This window comes from Lagenorhynchus albirostris, chromosome 1, assembly GCF_949774975.1.
Source record: "Lagenorhynchus albirostris chromosome 1, mLagAlb1.1, whole genome shotgun sequence".
Taxonomy (NCBI): domain Eukaryota; kingdom Metazoa; phylum Chordata; class Mammalia; order Artiodactyla; family Delphinidae; genus Lagenorhynchus; species Lagenorhynchus albirostris.
In genome coordinates, this window is record NC_083095.1 from 65792384 (window position 1) to 65819421 (window position 27038).

The 27038-nt window shown below is 37.0% G+C and overlaps 1 protein-coding gene across 1 annotated transcript in view; it reads right to left on the reverse strand.

The window, feature by feature from the left end:
- The window catches only part of AKAP6 (A-kinase anchoring protein 6), a 373547-nt gene that overhangs the window by 66062 nt on the left and 280447 nt on the right, over positions 1-27038 (reverse strand). The window contains exon 10 of the mRNA XM_060143847.1: positions 24168-24392. Within this exon, the coding sequence (XP_059999830.1) occupies positions 24168-24392 (225 nt within the window). The remainder of the gene's footprint in view (positions 1-24167; positions 24393-27038) is intronic.

Here is a 27038-nt window from a genome sequence, read left to right on the forward strand (position 1 = left end):
TTCCGTTCCTTTAGAGTGTGTTATGACAACAGACTCGATATTACCAATACCATCCAGTCAGTCACCATGGTTCTGCAACCATGGATCAATACACTGATTAATACACTTACAAATGCAAATGTAGAACTTTTATTTATTTTTTAAAAGTAATGGCTATAAAATTTCCTGGGATACAGTTACAACTACAGACCTATAAATCTCAGTCAACAGATAAAACATTCTGCTATATGATAAAAAAATACAGTTCCTTTTTAAATATAGCTGTCCTAACTTCTAGAGACATCATAAAACATAACAGAAAAGTATATATATAAGAGCATGCCTGGAAAAGGAGTTGAAGAAAATGTGGGAGTTGAAGAATGTTAGTTAAGTGTAATTATTGCAGTGATGAGTTTCATATATATTTAGATACATCTTATGAAATTGTAATCTATTGTGTTAGTATCTGTACAAGAATGAGAGACTTGACATGTCAGATAGACTTCATATACTTTGCCAAAGATGATTCTGAGTTGACTATATGGATCTGAACCAAAACAAAATAAAAATAATGCTGTGTTTGCTTCAAATAATCAAGATTTACTTGAATGCAAAATAATAACCAACAATCATTGAGCCATAAATTGCTAGAGCTCTTTTTTTAGTAGTATTTTCTTAGTTATTTTTCACTAATCTCCTACACTAATGACAAATGTTTTTTGTGTATTTCTGTGTGCTATGCATTTTTTAGGTACTTTATATGTATGGACTCATTTAATCCTCACAACAGCACTCTGAGACATACATTGCTGTCATCTACCTATTTTACAAATGAGATAATGGAGACACAAAGAGGTTAAGTAACAGCAAATAAGGAGCAAAGGATTTTAACCCATGCCACCTGAACGCAGAGCCAGTTCATGAAAACACTATGCTACACTGCCTTTCATGAGAGAGCTGAAGAAGCTTCGAAAATTTCAACATTTTCAAACCATCTCTGCCCCTGAGTTCTAACCAGAAGTGACCACAGCCATAAAGTTACTGTTGATCAGAGAGCCAACAACTTCTTCCATATACCTGTCAGGGGTTTATCTTATACCCATTCCTAAGTCTGCAAATATGATAAGAATTTATAACCTATGCAATTCTTAAGCCCAGGGTAGTTAATGATAGCAGAGGTGGAAAAAATGCTAATTAATTAATTGAACAAATATTTATTAAACACCTTTATAATGGGCACTGTTCTCAGTGTTTGAGATACATCAGTGAACAAAACAGACAAAACTTTCTGCCCTCAAGGACCTCATATTCTAGCAGACAGTGGGAGATAATCTCTTTTCTGAGAAAGATGTAAATCATATAAATAATAAAGAAGAGATTTAACAAAAGTAAGAAACATTCATTAGGGCAAATGATTATCAAAGTTTCCAGCAAGGGGTCAGCAGATTTGGTCCTGACATCTCCATTCTTGAGCCAATTATGTGCTTAACTTAACTATACCTAGTGTATAGTGTATGTTACAAATAAGAAAAAATAAAAATAAATTAAAAAAAAAAAACCTGACCCAGCAAGATTAACAGTTTTGATAGGAAGAGAAAAAAAAGGAAACAGGGAAAAGAAATTGGAAGTATTAAAGCAAGATACCCTTTTTCTAAATATGCACACCCATATCTATATTATCCTGAAAACCCCACTGAAAAGAATGGTGAGCAACCTGTTGTGTATTGACCTGTGTGAGCCATCTTGTTCTGGTAGAGGAGATGGTGGCCATCACAGATAAGGAATGGGCTGAGCAGGCAGCTTTGGCTCTTTTGGCAAACATGAATTTAACAGACATGATGTCAGAAATAAATCTAGTCAAAAAAAAGAAAAAGAAAAAAGAAATAAATCTAGCCCCAAACCAAAATGGAAGTGAATATCAGAAAAATGATTCTATTAAAATGAACTTTAGGGCTTCCCTGGTGGCGCAGTGGTTGAGAGTCCGCCTGCCGATGCAGGGGACAAGGGTTCTTGCCCCGGTCTGGGAGGATCCCACATGCCACGGAGCGGCTGGGCCCGTGAGCCATGGCCGCTGAGCCTGCGCGTCCGGAGCCTGTGTTCCGCAACAGGAGAGACCACAACAGTGAGAGGCCCGCGTACCGCAAAACAACAACAACAACAACAACAAAACTTTAGGGAATTCCCTGGTGGTCCAGTGGTTAGGACTCCATGCGTCCACTGTTGAGGGTGCGGTTCAATCTCCAGTCGGAGAACTAAGACCCCACGAGCCATGCGGCATGGCCAGTAAATAAATAAATAAAATAAAAATAAAACTTAAAAAAATATGGAACAAAAAAGGAAAAAGAATTTCCAACATGGAATTGTAAAGGAGTAATTCAAAACAGCCAAAAAAATTAAAACACCTCAAGTGAGGTATGAATGACGACTTGCATATTTTAAAGAAAATATGGACAAAAGATATCTTCATATTTTACCTGATTCCAAACTTAAAAGAAGTCAGCCAATATAGGAACTCAGCACAGTTGCAAACTCTGGGACTTAATCTATATTGGAGCTAAATATTCTATAAGCATGCAGTGAAGTGCAAAAACTAGCAATTGAAAAATGACATGATTAAATGGCACGACATGCAATCATTTGCTCTCAATTATATCAATGTATCTTCTTCATTTCTAGGAGTCAGGCAGAAATATTGTTTTTTAAATGCCTCTATCAAATTGGTCACCAATAATAAAATAGATGAGAGTCCTAATAAGCTCATTTACATACCATACATCATACAGTACAAAACTATTCCCTCTGAACAGTTTTGCTCATAGATTTGTCTCCTGGTTGTCATGAGTCTTTGCTACATTAGCAGATTTTAAAAGCGTAATACTGCCTTCAGGACCATTTGTAGAAAAACATTTATGAAACTTTTCTAGTTAACCCTTGGCAGGATCCTTATTGCTAATTATGGAAAAGGTACTGATATAATATCTTGGCTGTCACATTGTATTATGGTGACGGTAGAAGCAGAATCTAGGTCTGACATTTTGGAAATACCATCTAACTGCAAGTCAGAAACAGAGAATGACAGTTCTAAGTAGATTATAACTTCTTGCAAAATAACAAACTGGTTTATTTAATGTAAAAGCTGGATTTTAAAAATAGCAGTAAAGGCCCCTGAATTGATTCACCAAGCACATCTCTATCAGCTCCTTGAAGGAGGTCTGGGATGTGTGCCAAAATACTTTTTAAATTGTACATGGCAGTATAAGTCTAGATTCTAACACTAAATGATTTATTTTAACCATTTAAAATCAAAATAGTTTCAGCGAACACTTTCATTTTTAAGAAAAATCATCTACCCTCTGCTCACCTAGGCAGCAGATAAGTGAGGTGTCATCTTTACCTCCAGTTCTAATTAGCCTGACCTTTGACCTAGAAAAAGATCTTGTTCTTGCAATCTAGTATCCTCACCAATCAACTTGAATCATTAAGGGCCGCCAGGACTATTAATACTACAAATTCTTGGACACCCTTCAATGAATGGTGTCATCAAGGGAAAAACTAAACATTCTTTTAATACACTCATATTTATGTTTTAATTCTTTTGTACCTTCATCTGTTCAAAAAACATTAATTATATTTGGAAAGGAGTATTTCTATACCTCTTAGCTACTTTTTAGCTGTAGACCAAAATTAATAACCATTCTAAAAATGAAGACCCTCACTGTGTTATTCCATGAAAGCTGCTGTTAGCCCTGTGTGGCATTCTTTAATTTCTTTGTGACTTACCCTACACTAGGTTAAGTACTTTTAAACATGTTTGTTTTTAAGAATCAAGCTCAGTGGTCGTGTGCTTAGTTCATATTCACATGTAATTAGTAATATGTTATATACTTCCTTTTCTAAATTAAAAACACTATTAAAATTCCAGACATACAAAACAATATGAAGATTACGTTACTCTAAAGAAAACTGTAATAGCTTACAGATTGCTTGTATCATTACTAAAATGCTGGTATCTATTACAGAGTCTCCCTGGAATAAAGAATGCACTTTAAAAACATGTCCATTATTGTTAAGATGCTAAACTAGTCTGCAATTACAGAAAGGTAACTTTTAGCAATAAGGGGGAAAGGGTGCTGGATATAAATGCAACTTAGCCATTATACTATACCTTTTCTTAAAATCCCACTCTCTTTTCATAAGCAGATGAGGCACTAATTGCCTTTTATTTTTACATTATATTTTGAAATCTTTTTACAATACCCACTGTGCTTTTTAACTCTTACCGATTCCACTCAAAGTAATTCTGGAGGGGACTTCCCTGGTGGTCCAGTGGTTAAGAATCACCTTCCAGTGCAGGGGACGCAGGTTCAATCCCTGTCTGGGAAACTAAGATCTCACATGCCACCACGGGGCAGCTAAGCCCGCGCACGGCAACTACTGAGCCCACACGCCACAACTAGAGAGAGAAGCCTGCGTGCCACAACGAAGACCACCGCACGCCACAATGAAAGAGCCCACATGCCGCAGCTAAAACCCAACGCAGCCAAAAATAAAATAAATATTTTTAAAAAACAAGTAATTCTGGAGAACGGATGAAGGTGATTTTCTTCTCTGGATTATTTGTGGATTCCAACTACCTGAACTCATCTGTGATGAAAGAAGAACCATCATAAAGACCACACCGGGGGGATGAAATAGCATTAAGAAGGAAAGCAAGAGAACACAGGAGCAAGGACGACACAAAAGGAATTCCCAGGGATAATATGGAACACAGAGGACAGGACAGATTATTGGACTAATTTGTTTCATGAATCACTCAACTCTGCTGCGTGGTGTTTTCTAACTCTCTCATCCATACACAGTTGACTATTCTTCACCCGCCTCCTCCATCAAACCGTATTTTTCCAGACTTATCTCTGGCTAACTTACTTGTTATTTCCTATGAAGCTGGAACTTCTGGAACTCATCACTCCTGGAACTCATCACAAAGCTCAGAGTGTTACTTGAAGTATAACAGCTAGGAATTTGTATTTTAGGGAAGTATTACTGTTATTCAAGAATCCTACAGATGGGAAGTAAATGAATTCAAGAACTCTAGGGACACAGCAAGAATGCAGGAAGAAAGTTAGGCTGTGGGGAATAACACCACTAAAAAAGAGGAAAATGATACTAAGGACAAAAAAGTCAATATAAGAAAGACCGTTCTATTTTTTTTCATTTATTCCTCCCTGAGCTGGAAGAGGCTGAGGTATAGCCAGCTCTATAAACTTCATATTTCTGATTTTATTTTCATAGCACCTAAAATAAATAGGACATTTTCCTGTGGGTCTGGACCATTGGGAATTTGCTTCTTAGCTCTTTCCTTTGCTTTTGTGGTGGAAGCCCCGGGCAATTCAACTCCTTTTTTGCTAGTTTTCAGTATTCCCAGATGTGCAGTAATACTAACCACACTCTCAGGTTAGTAAACTTCTCTTAGAAGTTTAACTAATATATAACGGAAAAACACTCTTTAACTGTTATATCAGGTAGTAGAGAGATGCTGACTAAATATTAGCCAACTGGTAAATTGCTCTGATGATTACTTAGCTCAAAGCAATATTCCACAACCTTGTGAAAAGGAAATGTAATAAGAACTTCATTCTTTAAACACTCCCATAGCTTAAACAAAGCAGAGGTCCAGGAGAAATTTTTGAGAGCAGTTTCTTGAAAAAGCTAATTTTCCTTTTAGAAGAACATGTTTTCTTTTCTTCTGAGAAAAGATGCCGCACCCCTCTCCTGCCTGTTCCCCAAAACAAGATTAAATACACTGGGGGGAAGTCCTCTCATTAAACCCCTTCATCTGGCAGCAAGGTAGAACATAAGTCATCTAAGCATAAAGGTATTTTAGTTGAACATCTGAGAAGCAACTTGGATTGAGGGAGGGAAAGAAACACAACTTAGGGCCTTCACCTAGTTTGGCAGTAATTATTTACGTGATCTCAAGTAAATGATGTAACTTTTATGTGCCCTCAATACCCCTTCCCTAAAATGCAATGATTCTTTAGCCTTTACCATCTTCTGGCATCAGATTATTACATCACTTTATTTTGTTATGAGACAGGAAAAATATCATATGGCGGTCTGAGATGGTCTTTTAAAAGATAATAATAAAACATGGAATATCTCTCAAATCAGTTGCAAGATGATTCTTACCCACTCTGATAAACTTTGAGGGGTGATAGGGTACTAGTTTCACTTTGTCTTTATCATTCTTATTCATTTTCCTTTTCATTGGCCTGAACTGTGGGCAACTGCTCTAAATGGACAAGTGTGTTGTTGCAGTTGTTTACATGAAACAACCTTGCTTGGCCTCAGATTCTTCTCATGTCTTGGTCATGTTCTAACATCTTCAAAGTCTAACTCCAAATATCTTTACAGTGAGAACCACATGCCTAAGCAAAGCACACAAGACTGAAAATTTAAGTTCTATTGCTGCTTTTGCAAAGCGTTGAAGTCTGTTGCACCAGTGTTTTATAGAGTTAGTATGGCATGGTTGAATGGATCCATTGGTTCTCTTGCTGGTGGTCTTGGCTTACAGATAAAGGAGTGAATTGGTCTCGAAACATCCCTCCAAATCCTAAAAGTCACTTCTCCTGTCATGACTGAGGGGCAATAAAGGATATTTTTTAGAAAATGAGGAGAGCATATAGGGAAGGAGGAACCTATCGCCTATCCTATGCTTCGCAAATGAACTTCTAACACCAGACCTGTCATTCTGGTTTCACACTTATCTTCATGACATTACATTGAAAAAGAAACAAAAATATCCTTGGGGAAGAAAATATTATATTTTAAGTGTACAGGTTATAAGTTAGGATTTAATCAATGGTTTAGAGTATCGGTAAAATTAAGAGAGATAAGTTAGGCCATTTTTTTTCCAGATAGGAATAATAATTTTTGCCCCTGCCCTATCTTAGAGAAGTTTTGGGGAGGATTAATGAGCTAATGTCTGTAAAGCTCCTTAAGCTCCTCATATGAAGGTACAACATAAACACAAGGTGAAAAATGATAGCAAACTCCATACTGAGTTGAACTCCTGAGAGTAAAACCCCTGAAATGAGAAGATGCAGGGTCAGGATGGGTGGACTCTGAGTTCCAATGCCAGAAAAGCCTTGGTTTGTTGTCATATCTATTTTTAATACTGTTTAAAACAGTACTTCATAGTATTAGTAAGCATTTCTACATTTCCTATCAATCACAATGTCCCTTGTGATGATTTTTAATTTCTATTCATCAAATGATAGGCTTATGATCTCTATTTTGTAGAGGAAAAATCAAGATGTGAAAATTGCAAAGGCATCAATGATGACTCACATAAAATCATCGGTTTGGTATTATTGGACTATAGCCTGGGTTAGGATTCAGGAGAGATGGGCTGCCATCTGGCTCTGGTTGTATGGTCCTGGGTGAGTCACTTAATTTATCAGAGACTTGGTTTTCTCTTCTTTGGAATAAGGAGGTTGAAATAGCCAAATGACCTCAAATACCATCTTGTGATGAAATTCTACAATGTGCTAAGTACTTCTTTAGTATCTAGCAACTCTAAGGCATTGTCTTTGTTACTGTGAAGGGCATGCAAAAAATGACAACTTCAAGATAGTTCCTACTCCTGGATGGACCTAGAGATTATCATACTACGTGAAGTAAGCCAGACAAAGACAAATCTCATATGATATCGCTTATATGTGGAATCTAAACAAAATGATACTAATGAACTTATTTACAAAACAGAAACAGACTCACAAACATAGAAAACAATCTTATGGTTACCAAAGGGGAAATGGGGGGAGGGATAAATTAGGAGTTTGGGATTAACAGATACACACTACTATATATAAAATAGATAACCAGCAAGGACCCACTGTATGGCACAGGGAACTATACTCAATATTTTGTAATAAGCTATAAGGGAAAATAATCTGAAAAAGAATATATATATACTATATATATAATATAGATATATACATACAACTGAATCACTTTGCTGTACACCTGAAATTAGAACAGCATTGTAAATCAACGATACTTCAATAAAAAGTTTTTTAAAAAAATATAGCTCCTATTCTTAACAAGTTTATATACTTAAAATAACAATGAAATACCACCATGCACCTATTAGAATGGCCAAAATTTGGAACACACAACACCAAATACTGGCAAGGTTAGGGAGAAACAGGAGGTCTCATTCATTGCTGGTAGGAATGCAAAATGGTACCAACACTTTGGGAGACAGTTTGGGAATTTCTTACAAAACTGAACACACCCTTACCATACAATCCAGCAATCACACTCCTTGGTATTTACCCAAAGGAGCTGAAAAGTTATGTTCACACAAGAACCTGCACATGGATATTTATAGCAGCTTTATTCATAATTACCAAAACTTGGAAGCAACCAAGATGTCTTTTAGTAGGTGAATGAATTAGTAAACTGTGGTACCTCCAGACAGTGGAATATTACTCAGTGCTAAAAAGAAATGACTTATTAAGCCATGAAAAGATGTGAGGAATCTTAAATGTATATTACTAACTGATAGAGGCCAATCTGAAAGGGCTACATACTATAATTCCAAACGCATGACATTCTGGAAAAGGCAAAACTATGGGGAGTAAAAAGACCAGAGGTTGCCAGGGGTTGGGGTGGTGAGTGCGGGATGATGAATGAATAGGCAGAGTACAGAGGATTTTTAGGTCAGTGAAATACTAGGCATGATGATGGACGCGTCATTATACATTTGTCCAAACCCATAGAACGTACAAACCAAGAGTGAACGGTAACATAAACTATGGATGCTGGGTGTATGATGTGTCAATATAGGCTCATCAATATGCATTGAATAGGACTTTCAAAAGGAGGGGACTAAACATATAAAGAACTTATGATAATCAAATAGTAGGTAAAACTTTCCTGATCTAAAGCAGGGTTTAAGTTCTCAAAATCAATTAGGACTCACCAAGTTCCCAGCAAAAGAAATAAAGAGACCAACACCCAGTCACACACAAATGAAAAACAAAGTTCTATGTGGCAACAAAAATTAGACTTCTCCTTTTTTGGCATCTCCAAATGCCAAAAGAATCATTAGCAGTTTTGATGGCAAAAGGTTATACTCCCCATAACAAAGTTTTCTGTTCAGCAAGCTATTGTTTATATGCAAGGTCAAGAAAAATACATTTTCAGACATGCAATGGTTTGGAGAATATACCAGGAAAGTACTTTTTCTATAAAAATTATTAGAAGGGGCTTCCCTGGTGGCGAGCGGTTCAGAGTCCGCCTGCCGATGCAGGGGACACAGGTTCGTGCCCCAGTCCGGGAAGATCTCACATGCTGCAGAGCGGCTGGGCCCGTGAGCCATGGCCCCTGAGCCTGCGCATCTGGAGCCTGTGCTCCGCAACGGGAGAGGCCACAACAGCGAGAGGCCCGCGTACCGCAAAAAAAAAAAAAAAAAAAAATATATTAGAAGACAATCCAATAGTCAGTACTAAGAATATTTTTTTTAATGGAAAACTATGGTATAAAAAATTATGTTGAGGAATAAAAAATGTATAAAGAATTAATTCTGAATTATTTTTCATATTCTTATAAAATAAATGCAAATGTCAAAAGAAACTATTGAAAGTATGAGAAAGAATGTGATTATATTAATAAAATAATAATAATTAGCTGCACCAATAATTAACTGGCATATTTCTTTCTACTTTTAAATCAACCAAGTCCTGATGAAACAAAACATGTTACCTGTGCCACCATCCTGACTGAAATTCATAACTAGGAAGACCTTTTCATTTACATTTTATACAACATCTCTATTCAAATTATAAAGACACTATAATGTTAGAAAGGAAATGGGTATGAAGAGAAAGCTACCACGGTGCCAAAGGCAACAACATTGCAACTTTGGTTCAAAAGATGCCTTTGTCCTTCTGAAGCATCATTTTCAATGAAGTAAACATGAATCCTGGCATATAAAGTTGATTATATACCAGAAATTTTGTGCCAAACCAAAAGTATTGTTTAGAGGAATTAAACGGCATCTACAATTGAATAAATTTACTGATAGAAAAAGATGGCTAGTACAGAATCACAGAATGCTAGAGTTGAATTCTTTCAATCCAAGAGCCTAAATTTACAAATAAAAACTATCAGGCAAAGAGAAGAGAAATTATTTGCTGAGATTACACAGCTGAAAATCCTAGATCATAATGTTGCCAACTAACAGAACCTAGTGAGAGATATTCAATAAATACCATTAACTGGTTAAATATAAAAGAATGATGTGGTAAAATTACAGAAAAATGACTGACAATTCAATATGAACACTGAAAAAAAAGACTTGTTTGTTTCCTTAAGGTCTAATTTTGTGTGTGTGTGGGGGGCGGTATACGTGTATCTGTATAGAGCAATAATCTGTGAGAAATATGATGAAACTATAAAGGGGTGTTTACAAAAGAGAGTCAGGGAGAAAGTAGGGAAGAAAATGTCCTCCAAGTGTTACCACCTTGCTCAAAAGCTGTAAAGCAGCCTAATGTGGTGACCCACCTTTGATAATCTGGGACCTAGTTTTCTGCACCCCAGAAAAGCTGTCCAGTCCACAGGTCAAAGGGCAAACTTAGGAGGTCTACTGACTATCTCCTTTTTTTCTAGTCTTAAGAGGAAAACAATTCTCTTGTGGTCTTACCTAGGCAGTAATAGGCCAATGATCCAACTAACAGATAATTCAGTTCTTAAAGATCCTACAACTAATCCTGAAGTAATTGAAACCCATGGAATTTTCCCTGATTACTATTTACCATTTACTTTATCCATTTGCCCTACTGTATTACAAATAAATGCTTTTTAAAAAGGACAAGCTTATGCTATAATAATTATAATGCTGATAGCATTATAATGCTGAGTTCTCACTAGGTAGCCTCCATTTTAAGGAGCTTTCATATATATTATCTTATTTAATACTCATAGCCACTCTATGAGGTAAGTGTTATTACTATGTGTATTTTTATGATGAGAAACCTGGGGCTTTAAGAAAAATCATGGATTAGAAATAGGTAGAGACAGGATAAACTCATGCGTCTTGAACCCACAGGCTTAAGCTTCTACATTATGGTGGATCAGATTCACTGCTTCAATCTTATCTACATGAAGAGCATGGAGACATGTTTGCAATTCTGTACTCCCAGTTTCTTCATAATTTGAGTTTATTATCAATTAAAATAACATTTAAATAATGTTAAGAAATCAAGTAAGAATAGAAATATTCATCACTGTGGTTTCAGAGCCTAAATGCAGTTCTGTCTGGTTTTTGAGGCAGCAGTGAAGGATGGGTGACATCTCTCTGTCATCTTTCTAGATTAGCAGTGCAGCCTTTAACTTCCATGAATCTGGTTTACCTGACAGCAGTAATACAAACAACACATATGACATGAGTATATGGCTACCTCTGTGAATCCTCAATTCAGGGACAGATTGCCCCACTTCAGGAATCATTCAGCATCTTCTAGAAAAAGGTGTACTCAGAAAGAATTAGGCCTTTGTTACTCCATTTTCTTTTACTTTAGAAGGCTTACAATGGGATTGCCTATAAAAATTTCCTGTGGGTCTTCCCACTACCCCCAGATGGTAGTGTGAATAACATTTATTTAAATCTATCTTTGAATTTCAACCTTAACCTAGCCAATGATTTTTTTCTTTTCAAGGCAGCTCTATATTGTATCCAATTACTCAAAATTACTTCCAAAGAAGTGTTAGGCAATGGATTTTTTTTATATACAGTGGGGAAAATATCTAATAAAAGTTGATTTCAGTACTTACTTTTTGATGAACATACATGGTTAATATAATAGCTTTTTAAAAAAATGTATTTAAGGGCTTCCCTGGTGGTGCAGTGGTTGAGAGTCCGCCTGCCGATGCAGGGGACACGGGTTCGTGCCCCGGTCCGGGAGGATCCCACATGCCGCGGAGCGGCTGGGCCCGTGAGCCATGGCCGCTGAGCCTGCGCGTCTGGAGCCTGTGCTCCGGAACGGGAGAGGCCACAACAGTGAGAGGCCCAAGTACAGCAAAAAAAAAAAAAAAAAAAAAAAAATGTATTTAAGACACATAGAAAGGATTAAATCCTGTCTGATATCTGTTGATTTTGAAAGCATTTTACACGCTTTTGTTACAGCCAGATTGAATTACTGTAATTCTTTGTTTGCAGCTTTGCCAACAGCATCATTACCAAGTTTGTATGGCTCCAGGACACAGCAGCAGAGATGATCCTGGACCTGTAGGAACCATGGCCTCCTCTCTCAAGTCTCAAAACTTCCAACATATTCTCTTCTGTCTTTCAACCTTATCTCCTTAAAAATGCGGGTTTTGAAGGACATAGGACATGTGATTATTTATGGTGCCATTTGAGATTGATTATAGTGGACATGGGAAATTCCCTCTAAATGTCTTGGCTAGATTGGTTCTATTTTTATTTCTGGAAATTACACAGTGAGATTTGGGAAAATACTTCTTAAAGCATGTGAACTGTGTTTAGCTCTTTTATTTATCTATTTTGTAAAAGTACATCAGTGATATTCCCTTTCAGAGTAATTACTTAGTAATGCTGCATACCTCATAGTTAATTTGAAATCCTGTTAAAGACCCTACTCTAAAATTTTTAATGTCCAAGGTTTAAAACATTGACTTACTGACTTCCTCTATTGAGGGGGGGTGGTGGTCATCAAGAAGACGTGACTATCGTTTGACCTTCAAGCTGAACCCGGGCAACTGGACTCCTCTTCTCCTCCCCTGTCCTCGGAATGTGTGTTCTGCTTGCCTTCCCTGCCCTCAGCAGCTGCCCCAAGGATACAGCCTTGAGATAACAGTGTGGTGGTGAGACTATCTGGACTGTGTACATGACTGAACCCAGTTCAGGCCTCTATATAAACCTTTAAGATTCTGGAGGTGGGGAAATTTCTTGTCTCGTGGCTGCCCATGACAAGCCTCCTAAGTTCCCTTTCCTATTAAACCTGCCACCTGCCAATGTGGAGTGGTCTGCCTCTTTCTTCAGTCTCTTCCTGCCCTCTGTTTGTGGCGGTTGGTTTCAGGTTATATCTGGGAAGCTCCTGAGGAGGTTACAACCTAACATCCTCTAGATGGCTATCCAAGGAATCAGAAAAGGGATGAGGAACAATAGAGTAAGTTATGAGTTAACATCTTTTTCTCTTTCCAGAAAATAGATCTTTGACCCAAGGACTACTGAGTCTACCAAGTTACGGCAGATTCTGAAAGACTTTCTAGACCTGACTATTGGCTCTATCACTTATTAACTGTATGAACTTCATTAACTTCAATTTTCCCTGCCTCAGTTTCCCCATAAGTAGGGGATAATAAACCAGCTGCCTCAAGATGGTGATGAGGATTAAATAAGTGAATGGAGAAACTTAGAAACTGTGACTCACATCTAATGAGCACTCAATAAGTACTGGTTGTCACTATTACAATTATTAAAAGAATGTTTTCTTCCTCCTAATGCAATTATTGCGTGGCCTCCTTTCCTTAAAGGAGATGCAGATGGTACCCATTCCCACGTTTATGATAATTTTTGTAATCTAGAGCAGGGTCAGAAAACTAAGGTTTGCTAGCCACTGCCGGCTCTTGTAAATAGTTTTGTAAATTAGTTTTATTAAACACACAATATTTATTCATTTACATATTCTCTGTGGCTGCTTTTACACTATAACAGCAGAGCTGAATAACTGCAACAGAGATTATATTACCTGCTTTTTATAGAAAATGTTTGCCAACCCTTGACTTAGAGTAAAACAAGGTTTCAATGTTTACCGAAGGGTCAGCAAATGACAGAATGGGAGAATACTAAAATTTGAACCCAAAGACCATGGCTTTTGCTTTGTCTCTGCTGCTGGTTGCTGTGCGAATTCAAACAAGTCACATTAACTTTCCATATCTCAAGTTCTTCATTCATGAAAATAAATAAAAACACACATAAGAAGATGACCACAATTTTCAACTTACATAATTAGGGTAAGGTTTAAATATAATAACATGCATAAAAGTGCTTGGTCAAATTCCTTTTTTTTAATTTGATATTTTTTAATATAGCAGGTTCTTATTAGTTATCTATTTTATACATATTAATGCATATATGTCAACCCCAATCTCCCAATTCATCCCCATGCCCCACCCCCTGCTTTCCCCCCTTGGTGTCCATAGTTTGTCCATAGCCACATCTGTGGCTCTATTTCTGCCTTGCTAACTGGTTCATCTGTACCATTTTTCTAGATTTCACATATATGCGTTAATATATGATATTCGTTTTTCTTTTTCTGATTTACTTCACTCTGTATAACCATCTCTAGGTCCATCCATGTGTCTACAAATGACCCAATATCGTTCCTTTTTATGGCTGAGTAATATTCCATTGTATATATATACCACATCTTCTTTATCCATTCATCTGTTGATGGGCATTTAGGTTGTTTCCATGACCTGGTTATTGTAAATAGTGCTGCAATGAAGATTGGGGTGCATGTGTCCTTTTGAATTATGGTTTTCTCTGGGTATATGCCCAGTAGTGGGATTGCTGCGTCATATGGTAATTCTATTTTTAGTTTTTGAAGGAACCTCCATACTGTTCTCCATAGTGGCTGTATGAATTTACATTCCCACCAACAGTACAGGAGGGTTCCCTTTTCTCCACACCCTCTCCGGTATTTGTTGTTTGTAGATTTTCTGATTATGCCCATTCTGACCTGTGTGAGGTGATACCCCAATGGAGTTTTGATTTGCATTTTTCTACTAATTAGTGATGTTGAGAAGCTTTTCATGTGCCTCTTCGCCATCTGTATGTCTTTGGATAAATGTCTATTTAGGTCTTCTGCCCAATTTTTGATTGGATTGTTTATTTTTAAAATATTGAGCTGCAAGTGCTGTTTATATATTTTGGAGATGAATCCTTTGTCCATTGAATTCATTTGCAAATATTTTCTCCCATTCTGAGTGTTGTCTTTTCATCTTGTTTATGGTTTCCTTTGCTGTGCAAAAGCTTTTAGTTTCATTAGGTCCCATTTGTTTATTTTTGTTTCCATTACTCTAGGAGGTGGGTCAAAAAAGATCTTGCTGTGATTTATGTCAAAGAGTGTTTGTTCTTCCTATGTTTTCCTCTAAGAGTTCTATAGTGTTTGGTTTACATTTAGGTCTTTAATCCATTTTAAGTTTATTTTTGTGTATGGTGTTAGGAAGTGTTCTAATTTCATTCTTTTACATGTAGCTGTCCAGTTTTCCCAGCACCACTTATTGAAGAGACTGTCTTTTCTCCATTGTATATCCTTGCCTCCTTTGTCATAGATTAGTTGACCATAGGTGCGTGGGTTTATCTCTGGGCTCTCTATCCTGTTCCACTAATCTATATTTCTGTTTTTGTGTCAGTACCATATTGTCTTGATTACTGTAGCTTTGTAGTACAGTCTGAAGTCAGGAAGTCTGATTCCTCCATCTCTGTTTTTTTCCCTCAAGATTGCTTTCGCTATTCAGGGTCTTTCGTATCTCCATACAAATTTTAAGATTTTTTGTCCCAGTTCTGTAAAAAAATGCCATTGGTAATTCGATAGGGATTGCAATGAATCTGTAAATTGTTTTGGGTTATATATTCAATTTCACAATATTGATTCTTTCAATGTAAGAACATGGTATATCTCTCCATCTGTTTCTGTCATCTTTGATTTCTTTTCTCAGTGTCTCATCGTTTTCTGGGTACAGGTCTTTTACCTCCTTAGGTAGGTTCATACCAAGGTATTTTATTCTTTTTGTTGTAATGGTGCATGGGATTGTTTCCTTAATTTCTCTTTCTGATCTTTCATTGTTAGTGTATAGGAATGCAAGAGATTTCTGTGCATTAATTTTGTATCCTGCTAGTTCACCGAATTCATTGATTAGCTCTAGTAGTTTTCTGGTGGCATCTTTAGCATTCTCTATGTATAGTATCATGTCACCTGCAAACTGTGACAGTTTCACTTCTTCTTTTCCAGTTTGTATTCCTTTTACTTCTTTTTCTTCTCTGATTGCCATGGCTAGGACTTCCAAAAATATGTTGAATAATCATGGCGAGAGTGGACACCCTTGTCTTGTTCATAAAGGAAAATTTTTCAGTTTTTCACCATTGAGAATGACGTTGGCTGTGGGTGTGTCATATATGGCCTTTATTATGTTGAGGTAGGTTCCCTCTATGCCCACTTCCTGGAGAGTTTTTCTCATAAATCGCTGTTGAATTTTGCCAAAAGCTTTTTCTGCATCTACTGAGATGATCATGTGGTTTTTATTCTTCAATTTGTTAATATGGTGGATCACATTGATTGATTTGTGTATATTGAAGAATCCTTGCATCCCTGGGATAAATCCCACTTGATCATGGCGTATGATCCTTTTAATGTGTTGTTGGATTCTGTTTGCTAGTATTTTGTTGAGGATTTTTGCATTTATATTCATCAGTGATATTGGTCTTTAATTTTCTTTTTTTGTAGTATCTTTGTCTGGTTTTGGTATCAGGGTGCTGGTGGCCTCATAGAATGAGTCTGGGAGTGTTCCTTCCTCTGCAATTTTTGGAAGAGTTTGAGAAGGATGGGTGTTAGCTCTTCTCTAAATGTTTGATAGAATTCACCTGTGAAGCCATCTGGTCCTGGACTTTTGTTTGTTGGAACATTTTAAATCACAGTTTCCATTTCATTACTTGTGAATGGTCTGTTCATATTTTCTATTTCTTCTTGGTTCAGTCTTGGAAGGTTATACCTTTCTAAGAATTTGTCTATTTCTTCCAGGTTGTCCATTTTATTGGCATGGAGTTGCTTGTAGTAGTCTCTTAGGATGCTTTGTATTTCTGCAGTGTCTGTTGTTACTTCTCCTTTTTCATTTCTAATATTATTGATTTGAATCCTCTCCCTCTTTTTCTTGATGAGTCAGGCTAAAGGTTTATCAATTTTGTTTATCTTCTCAAAGAACCAACTTTTATTTTTATTGATCTTTGTTATTGTTTTCTTTGTTTCTATTTCATTTATTTCTGCTCTTGTCTTTATGATTTCTTTCCTTCTACTAACTTTGGGTTTTGTTTGTTCTTCTTTCTCTAGTTCCTTTAGGTGTAAGGTTAGATTGTTTATTTGAGATTTTTCTTGTTTCTTGAGGTAGGATTGTATTGCTATAAACTTCCCTCTTAGAACTGCTTTTGCTGCATCCCATAGGCTTTGGATCATCATCTATTCATTGTTATTGGTCTCTAGGTATTTTTTGATTTCCTCTTTGATTTCTTCAGTGATCGCTTGCTTATTTAGTAACATATTGTTTAGCTTCCATGCATTTGTGTTTTTTATGTATTTTGCCCTGTAATTGATATCCAATTTCATAGTGTTGGGGTCAGAAAAGATGTTTGATATGATTTCAATTTTCTTAAATTTACCGAGGCTTGATTTGTGACCCATGATGTGATCTATCCTGGAGAATGTTCTGTGTGCATATGAGAAGAAAGTGTAATCTGCTGTTTTCGGATGGAATTTCCTATAAATATCAATTAAATCTATCTGGTCTATCGTGTCATTTAAAGCTTGTGTTTCCTTATTAATTTTCTGTCTGGATGATCTGTCCATTGGTGTAAGTGAGGTGTTAAAGTCCCCCACTATTATTGTGTTACTGTCAATTTCCTCTCTTATAGCTGTTAGCAGTTGCCTTATGTATTGAGGTGTTCCTATGTTGGGTGCATATATATTTATAATTGTTATATCTTTTTCTTGTATTGATACCTTGATCATTATGTAGTGTCCTTCCTTGTCTCTTGTAACATTCTTTATTTTAAAGTCTATTTTATCTGATATGAGTATTGCTACTCCAGCTTTCTTTTGATTTCCATTTGCATGGATTATCTTTTCCCATCCCCTCACTTTCAGTCTATATGTGTCCCTAGGTCTGAAGTGGGTCTCTTGTAGACAGCATATATATGGATCTTGTGTTTGTATCCATTTAGCGAGCCTGTGTCTTTTGGTTGGAGCATTTAGTCTATTCACAGTTAAGGTAATTGTCGATATGTATGTTCCCATTACCATTTTCTTAATTGTTTTGGGTTTGTTTTTGTAGGTCCTTTTCTTCTCTTGTGTTTCCCACTTAGAGAAGTTCCTTTAGCATTTTCTGTAGAGCTGGTTTGGTGGTGCTGAATTCTCTTAGCTTTTGCTTGTCTGTAAAGCTTTTGATTTCTCCGTCGAATCTGAATAAGATCCTGGCTGGGTAGAATAATCTTGGTTGTAGGTTCTTTCTTTGCATCACTTTAAATATATCATGCCACTCCTTTCTGGCTTGTAGAGTTTCTGCTGAGAAATCAGCTGTTAACCTTATGGGAGTTCTGTTGTATGTTCTTTGTCGTTTTTCCCTTGTTGCTTTTAATAATTTTTCTTTGTCTTTTTTTTTTTTTTTTGTCAATTTGATTACTATGTGTCTCGGCATGTTTGTCCTTGGGTTTATCCTGCCTGGGACTCTCTGTGTTTCCTGGACTTGGGTGGCTATTTCTTTTCCCATGTTAGGGAGGTTTTTGATTATAATCTCTTCAAATATTTTCTTGGGTCCTTTTGCTCTCTCTTCTCCTTCTGGGACCCCTATAATGCGAATGTTGGTTTGCTTAATGTTACTCCAGAGGCTGTCTTCATTTCTTTTCCTTCTTTTTTCTTTTTTCTGTTCCATGGCAGTGAATTGCACCATTCTGTCTTCCAGGTCACTTATCTGTTCTTCTGCCTCAGTTATTCTGCTACTGATTCCTTCTAGTGTAGTTTTCATTTCAGTTATTGTATTGTTCATCTCTGTTTGTTTGTTCTTTAATTCTTCCAGGTCTTTGTTAAACATTTCTTGCATCTTCTCAATCTTTGCCTCTGTTGTTTTTCTGAGGTCCTGGATCATCTTCACTATCATTATTCTGAATTCTTTTTCTGGAAGTTTGCCTATCTCCACTTCATTTAGTTGTTTTTCTTGGGTTTTGTCTGGTTCCTTCATCTGGTACATAGTCCTCTGCCTTTTCATTTTGTCTGTCTTTGTATGAATGTGGTTTTCATTATACAGGCTGCAGGAACATAGTTCTTCTTGCTTTTGCTGTCTGCTCTCTGGTGGGTGAAGCTATCTAAAAAGTTTGTGCAAACTTCCTGATGGGAGGGACTGGTGGTGGGTAGAGCTGGGTGTTGCTCTGGTGAGCAGAGCTCAGTAAAACTTTAATCTGCTTGTCTGCTGATGGGTGGCACTGAGTTCCCTCCCTGTTGGTTATTTGGCCTGAGGCGACCCAGCACTGGAGGCTACAGGCTCTTTGGTGAGGCTAATGGTGGACTCCAGGAGGGCTCACGCCAAGGAGTACTTCCCAGAACTCCCATTGCCAGTGTCCTTGCCCCCACGGTGAGCCACAGCCACCCCCTGCCTCTACAGGAGACCCTCCAACACTAGCAGGTAGGCCTGGCTCAGTCTCCTGGGGGGGTTGCTGCTCCTTCCCCTGGGTCTCAATGCGAACACACTTTGTGTGTGCCCTCCAAGAGTGGAGTCTCTGTTTCCCCCAGTCCTGTTGAAGTCCTGCAATCAAATCCCACTAGCCTTCAAAGTTTGATTCTCTGGGAATTCCCCCTTCTGTTGCCGGGCCCCCAGGTTGGGAAGCCTGGTGTGGGGCTCAGAACCTTCACTCCAGTGGGTGGACTTCTGTGGTATAATTGTTCTCCAGTTTGTGAGTCACCCACCTAGCAGTTATGGGGTTTGATTTTATCATGATTGTGCCATTCCTACCATCTCATTGAGACTTCTCCTTTGTCTTCGGATGTGGGGTATCTTTTCTGGTGAGTTCCAGTGTCTTCCTGTCAATGATTGTTCATCAGTTTCTTGTGATTCCAGTGCTCTCACAAGAGGGAGTGAGTGCATGTCCTTCTACTCTGTCATTTTGAACCAATCAGTGCTTGGTCAAATTTAAATTGGTAAGCAAATTTGGGACATTAGTCATTGTGAAGGTTACCAAATCTATCCCATTCATTCTTCTTATGACAGAGCCTCTTGGCTGGTCTAAACTTGTCCTTCCCAGGCTGGTTCTGGGCCCAGTCCAGTGCTGCAGTCTCCTTTAGCTGGTAACCGATAATTTCTCCCCAATTTGAGTCTTCAGAATAATGAATTTTGTTATGGGATACAAGGAACATATGATTAAGTAATTATTTTCTTTTCTCTCTGAAGGATCATCATTAAAAAGTAAAGCTTTCCAGCCAATGGCATTGAAGCTGCCCGTACACAGCTCTAAGGGGCCCTTTGCCAGCTGGCCTCATTAAATCTCTGATGTGCTCTCTGAGTTTTGTTGTCATGGTGTGTTCACTCTTGGACACTTTTGCATTTCTGTCCCAGGGCTTTTAGGTTCACACCTTCGTGTTTCTCCCATCCTGGGCTTTAACTCTTTCTTAGGTAGAATTTTGCCTCATGTCTAATCCCACATTTATCAATTACTGTCTTAGAGAAAAAGAATATTTTCCACAATTGCTTTTTCTCTTTTTCTGAAAACTTAAGATCCTGATCCTTTCTCTCATCCCAGATCAAACTCTGAGAAGGAAACAGTTGTGTCTATAAAGCAACAGATTTTCCTTTTTATACGCAGCACCCTCCCTCCCTGTTCTCCTGGGTAGTGCACTGTGGCTTAGCTATCATTACTCTGGGTGTCATATAAAGAAATTCATTCTGTGAAAAGCCTGAGATTTTAGAGAATGGAGAATCATAAAACTAAACCCTGTGGACAAAGCCTGTCTTCTGTGTTCTGTGTGACCAATGACAGCAGAAGACATTTGAGAACCCACAAGAAGAGGCAGAACATGGCAAAGAGTTTCTGACACATAAAGGTTCTTTAATAACTCTCTTATTTGAGTGGTTTTATCACTTAGAAAGGCAGAAGTTATCTGTTTTCTGGATTTGTGGTAAGTAAAAAGTTTTTATTCTGCATATGCCTACTACCAATTATGATTTTTGACAGGTTTTAAACATTATATTACAATATTATTGTGTTACAAACGTTTGGTTTCATTCTTCCAATGAATACGGTAATATACAGAACACTTAACTAATATACTGAGCACTAAAGAGTAAACAGCTCAGAAATATTCATAATTCTGGCTAGGAAAGACGTTTACTCCAACTGACACACAGAAAGCTTTCTTTAAAAGAAAAAAAAACAGTGCTGTCATGCTAGATCCACTTCGCTTATCCAATCAAACTCCTCAAGGTCAAAACTTTAGAATGGACTAGAGTTTCAGGTCATACAGAAAAATCATCAGGGCTCCATATTCTCAAAAAGTTTTAAAAGTTTCAATTTAAAAAGTGACACATAACATACCACTGTAAAGCAATTATACTCCAATAAAGATGTTAAAAAAAATAAAATAATAAAATAAAAAGTGACACATGGCAAAGAAATTTACACTGATATTGTACAAAAATGTAAAATGAAAACACAAATATTTTCACCTCCCCAGATCTTTAATAGCTACAGCCATTTGCTATTCTGGCCAAATTGCTGAAGATTGTGACTAATAAACCTTCCACAAAGAAACAATGATATTTAGTTCTGTCCTGCTCTTCCCATTGAGTCACCTGGCATGTAAGGGCATCCAGTAAATACCAATAAATACCAATTTTGCATAGTAGTTCAGAGAATGGGCTTTAGAGTCAGACAGTTCTGGATTTAAAACCTAATTCTACCACTCATTATATGTGGCCTTGGACACACAAAACTTAACCTCCATGTGCCTGTTTCCATATCTGCAAAATTGGGATCCTAATACCAACCTCATAAGTTGCTGTTAGCTTTATATGTATATACACATATATTCACAAAGGAATATTACGCAATGTCAAAGTAAGTGAATTACAGCCATATTCAGTGAGATGAATGAATCTTGGCATTATAATGTTAAATGAAAAAGAAGTCCTAAAAGATAACATACAGCATGATTACCTTTTAATAAGTTTAAAAACAACTAAAATTAAAAATATTCTTTCTTACTAGAGGAAAGCAAGGAACTAAAGAACATGGGATTCAGGATCATGATTATCTTAGGTAAGGATAGAAGGGGATGGAATAGGGCTGGGAAAAACACATGATGAGGTATACATCACCATCAAGATCCTGCCTGTTGTTTGGAGTAGGAAAGTCTCTATTTATTATTTTATTTTAAAAATAGCTAAATAAAATAAGAGTCAGGCATAAATGTAGTGAGTTTAATGAATGGTGATACTGAAAACATAAACATGCTTTGAAGAAATAAAAGAGCAAAAAGCATGTGATAATCTCTGGTACTTTTGAAAGAAAAATTCTATGATTATTTTCAGGCACTAAGATGCACATGGTAAATAATGAATTAGGGGTAGTGAATATTCCCTAGTGGCTACAAAGTATTTGTTAGCAAACGACTAGAACTCTTTAAGAATTATTCAATGATTTGGAAGCCTAGAGATTTTTCTCTGTCTCTCTCTGTGTCTCTTAATCTCTTTTAAATTTGTTACAAGGACCTAGCTGAAGATAATGTTGAGGACACTGTATAAGCCCAAAGCATAAAGCTAATATCATTTGGCAGCGCCCAATTTTTATGTAACATCTTTGGGCTTATAATGTTGAGATTTCTATCCTTTACGAATGCACCATTACAAAAAGTAGAAATAATGATTTACATGTATGAACTCATAACCGCATAAGATAAATATTACCAGTATCCCATTTTATAGATGAAGAAACTGAGGCACCAGGGATCATACAAGAAATATGATCAAGGTCACACGACTGACTGGGGCCATTAACCAGTTCACTAAAGCTGCGATATAGATACTATAGAGAGAAAATAAATTTCACAACATCTAGCCTACTGATGACCGGGATGTTTTATATGGTACCTGTTAAGTTCAAACAACACAGAGGGAAATATCTGAAGACTCCATCTCCCTGCAATGGGGGGGTTAGAGTGAAACAAGCGGAGGTGAAGTAACAAATCATCTGGATGTTAGATTTTAGATAGTGAAACCCATTTGCCTTGGCAAGAGACTTTTTAACTTCTGGTTTTAACTTCAACTCAGTGGCAGACAAGGAGTTCAAGTAAAACAGTGTGTAGATGTGTAATGCAGACAGTTTACTGAGAAGTACTGTGGTCTTACCTTGGAGGGGGCCTCCTCTTGGGTTATGCAGGTGAGCAAGGGGGGCCTGTCTGTCTGGCAGAGGGAAGGTGAACTACATATGACTACATTCTCTGATATGCAGATTGCTGGAAGACTGCAGAGCAGAATGTGAGATGACTAAAACCTGGTTCTAGAAGGCTTTGAGAAGAAATAGTTGCTTGGTCTCAAGAAGTTCTTTCCTTCTGGATTTTCCCCTTTCTCCTCTTTCAGATCTGTTAAGCCAGCAAATTCATGTTTGCAACCCCAAAGCCTTGGGCTGACACCAGCCAGAGTTCGAATAATCACTGCAGTTACAGGAGGGTTCAAGCAGTACAGGCCAGTGTGGCCAATGAGAACAAAGATTTCAACTTTAAACTGCTTTTGAATAGATATTGTGTAAACCATGGGAACAAACGCTTCTTCTTCATGGACATACAGCGAACACGTACACAGCCATGTGGCTAAGTTTGACATTTTTCTAGAGTGGAAAATGCCTCTAATGTAGGAAACACTTTTACTTTATTTCTTCCTTCCATAAATAGTTGATTCTTTCATGTGTAAAAATTATGTTTCCTTTTGTTAGCATTAATGGTCTTATCTTAAATCATGTGTTTTTATCATATCAATTTATGGAAGTATTTTTAGCCACATTATTTATAGAACATTTAGGTCTGCCTTTCAAAGTCCTCAGTAATCTTTAGTGTTTGCTGGTCTGCTTTTAATTTATCAAAGCCCTCCTTCAACAGGCGTTGCACAAAACACACAAGCAGCAGAGATTTCCCCTATACAATGTGTATTTGATACGCTTAATGTTCATCTTTATACACACACAGACGTTGGCATATAAGAAATGTGGAGGGTGCCTATAAATTCAAGGAAACATTTAAGAGCACAGTGATACATAGATACACGGGTATAATACTTTACGTACTTGATAAATATTTTATCCCTACCATAAAGAAAGCTTTTTATAAACTTTGATTGTTTTTTATTACCTTAAAGTATTGCAGTTGTTTCTCAGCATTCATTGTTCCTTCCTTTTCTTGTCTCAGACAGGAATTGAAGATGAAAAGCTCTGTATCTCTTAGCCACCCTTTCAGTTCTTTGATCCTGACCTCCAGCTGCCTTACCAGGCTTCCGCTTTCAGGAGAGAGCAGGTCACGTGCACCCGACCCACTGTGCCCTGCCATTGTGTCCTGGATCTTCTCTCCTAGGGTTTTCTAATGCATCAGATTAAAAACAAAAACAAAAACAGCAAAAAACAAAAACATTGATTAGCATAGGTACCAAATACGTATCACAGTTTGGCTGGTGACAAGAGCCACCTGGAAGGTGTCTGCTGCACCTCCCACCTCACAACTGACATTCAGTTCAGATTAGCTCAATGTTCCATTTAGGATTCGATTCTTGAGCCGTGGGTGTTGTTCTGACTACCACTAGAGGCTTACGAAGACGTCATTCACTTCTAATTTCCTCTAACAGAAAGGAGCTTTGACCCAAAAGTTCACCATGGTCACTGATAAAAACTCATTTCAATTCTCATGAAAGGAGTTTACAGTAAAAATTCTCTGCAAAAAATTTTCAGGAGATAGAAGTTTGAGTTTAATCAATATACTAAAGAGGCCAAGAGTAGACTATGCATGGAGAATTAAATTCCTTTTTTTTTCCTTTTTTTTTGTTTTTGTTTTGTGAGGTACAATTCCCTAAACCTTATGACACAGGACTGTTAAGAAGGGGTAGCCTCCTTGGTGCTGTTGATTTTACCTGACCTAGAAATTGTTCAACCCTTCAATTCTTCCCACTTTGCATTTGTGGATGCTAGACTTTCTAAAATATGTGTTAAAATAAGCCCCAATCCACTATGCTAGAAGCCTGCTTAGATGAACCACTCTGGCATGAAGGTACAGTCAGGAAAGGCTTTTTTTTTTTTTTTTTTTTTTTTTTGGTGGAAAACACTCTGGAGAATCAGGACGAGTTAATCTATAATGATGAATTAAAGCTACAAAAATAGGCTTTAAAACACAAATAAAATTAAGTCAACAAACATTCATCTGCTGTGTAGTGTTCCGTAAATGGTATCTTTAGGAGAAAAATCGCCTTTCGTGGCAACACCCTTGTATTTTCATGGTGCAAATATTGATAATTTGAAGACCCTCAGTGGAATCCAGATTTAGCTATTGTTTTTATGCTGTAACAAAAGTAGCAGCAGGAGGTGAAATCAATGCCCTTGGAGGGTAGGGTCACAAAAAAGAATTTATTGCCACTTTTTTGTTCTGGAACAGTTTGCAATCATAAATTCTTCATAAACAGAATACTTCAGAGAATGGTCCATCTTCATAAATATACGACAGAGGACATCAATTTCATTTAATTCACAATTTGTGTCAGCACAGCAGATGCCAATGCCTGCCTTGATAGGGTTGTTTAATATGCAATTGAGACAGAGTAATATGCAGCACAGGGGACAAAATTTCACAGATTAAACTGTACGCACCACTGACATTTCATTCTAATGTATTTCCATTCCACACTGTTCACCTTAGATGAAAGTAATATTAAAAACCATATCCCTCTATTTTACTATTGTTAGAAGTTAAAATCCTTGTCTTTAATTTTTTTTCATGCCAATTAAAATGTAATCATGCCAATTAAAGCAGTATGCCTGGTGGTGGTAGTGTAGCACAGGTTTTGTTAAAATCTTCCCAGCACCCTTCTCTCCCCAGAAATCATTACAAAACTCTGCGTACTGCATTCGAATGATATTTTTGTTAAAATGACAACCATTTTTAAGGTATCTGCCTCATAAAGGATAGCTAAATATTCTGTTTCTTTTTTTAATGTTATCTTGATTTAAAATTTTTGTTTAGGGAGCTATATACATGACATACTTCAAACAATTTTCCAAAAAGATTATTGTTAATTATTTATCAAATTAGAAATAGATATGTGAAAATACAGCACAGGCAGACTATCGCTTTATCTATCAAGCATATAAAGTTGCTGCTCTCATCTACTTAGTAAACAGTCTTTTAAAATGTCAGACACTAACCGCATTTCTCCTGTATGAGATCAATGAATTCTGTAGAATTTAGTAGGTTCTGATTTAAATCACCATATTATAAAATGAAAGCCATTAATTACTATTGAAAAGTAATGTAACAATAGGTCAGAGTAAAAACTTTTAACGTTTTAAGTTACTTTGCACGATTGCAGAGTGTGGTGAATTTAAATGAGAAAGCAAGGATTTCAACTTGCAGTTTTTTAATCACCTAGATTAAGCATGGCATAAACTGAACACTGGCATTCCTCCAAGTCATCAAGATACATGGAGAGCTTTTTATTCAAAATATTTTTGGAGTATTATTTCTTTAAAAATTAAAAGGCAGGAAAGGGAAGGCATGCAAAATCATGCTCCATAACTGACACCACCCATACTTAGCTGTTATAATTAATCATTTAAGTAATTGACAAATTTAGCTTACCCTTGATTTGAAGTGAAGGCAATTTAGGAGAGAAGTTGATGAAAAAATACAGTTTAACCTCTCTCTCTCAGCTGTCTTCCTACAAAAGGACAGTACTGTCTCCTGCACAGTGCCATCCTGGTCTCTGGATAACAGAATCTCTATATTGCCTTTTTGCCAGATTCTTGCATCTCAGTCTTTGGCTGAGACCCAGCCCATCATTGCGTGAAATGAATTACATGAAACTTTTTTTTTTTTTTTTTTGGCTTTTGTTAAAAGTGAGCTGGAAATTGAGGCACAAAACAGAGGCCGATTTAATTCTGCAATTCAGATTTGGGTCAAGTTTGCATCTTTGTTTTTGTGGCTTTAGTGTGACTTGAAAGCTATAGTGACAACTCCACTTTT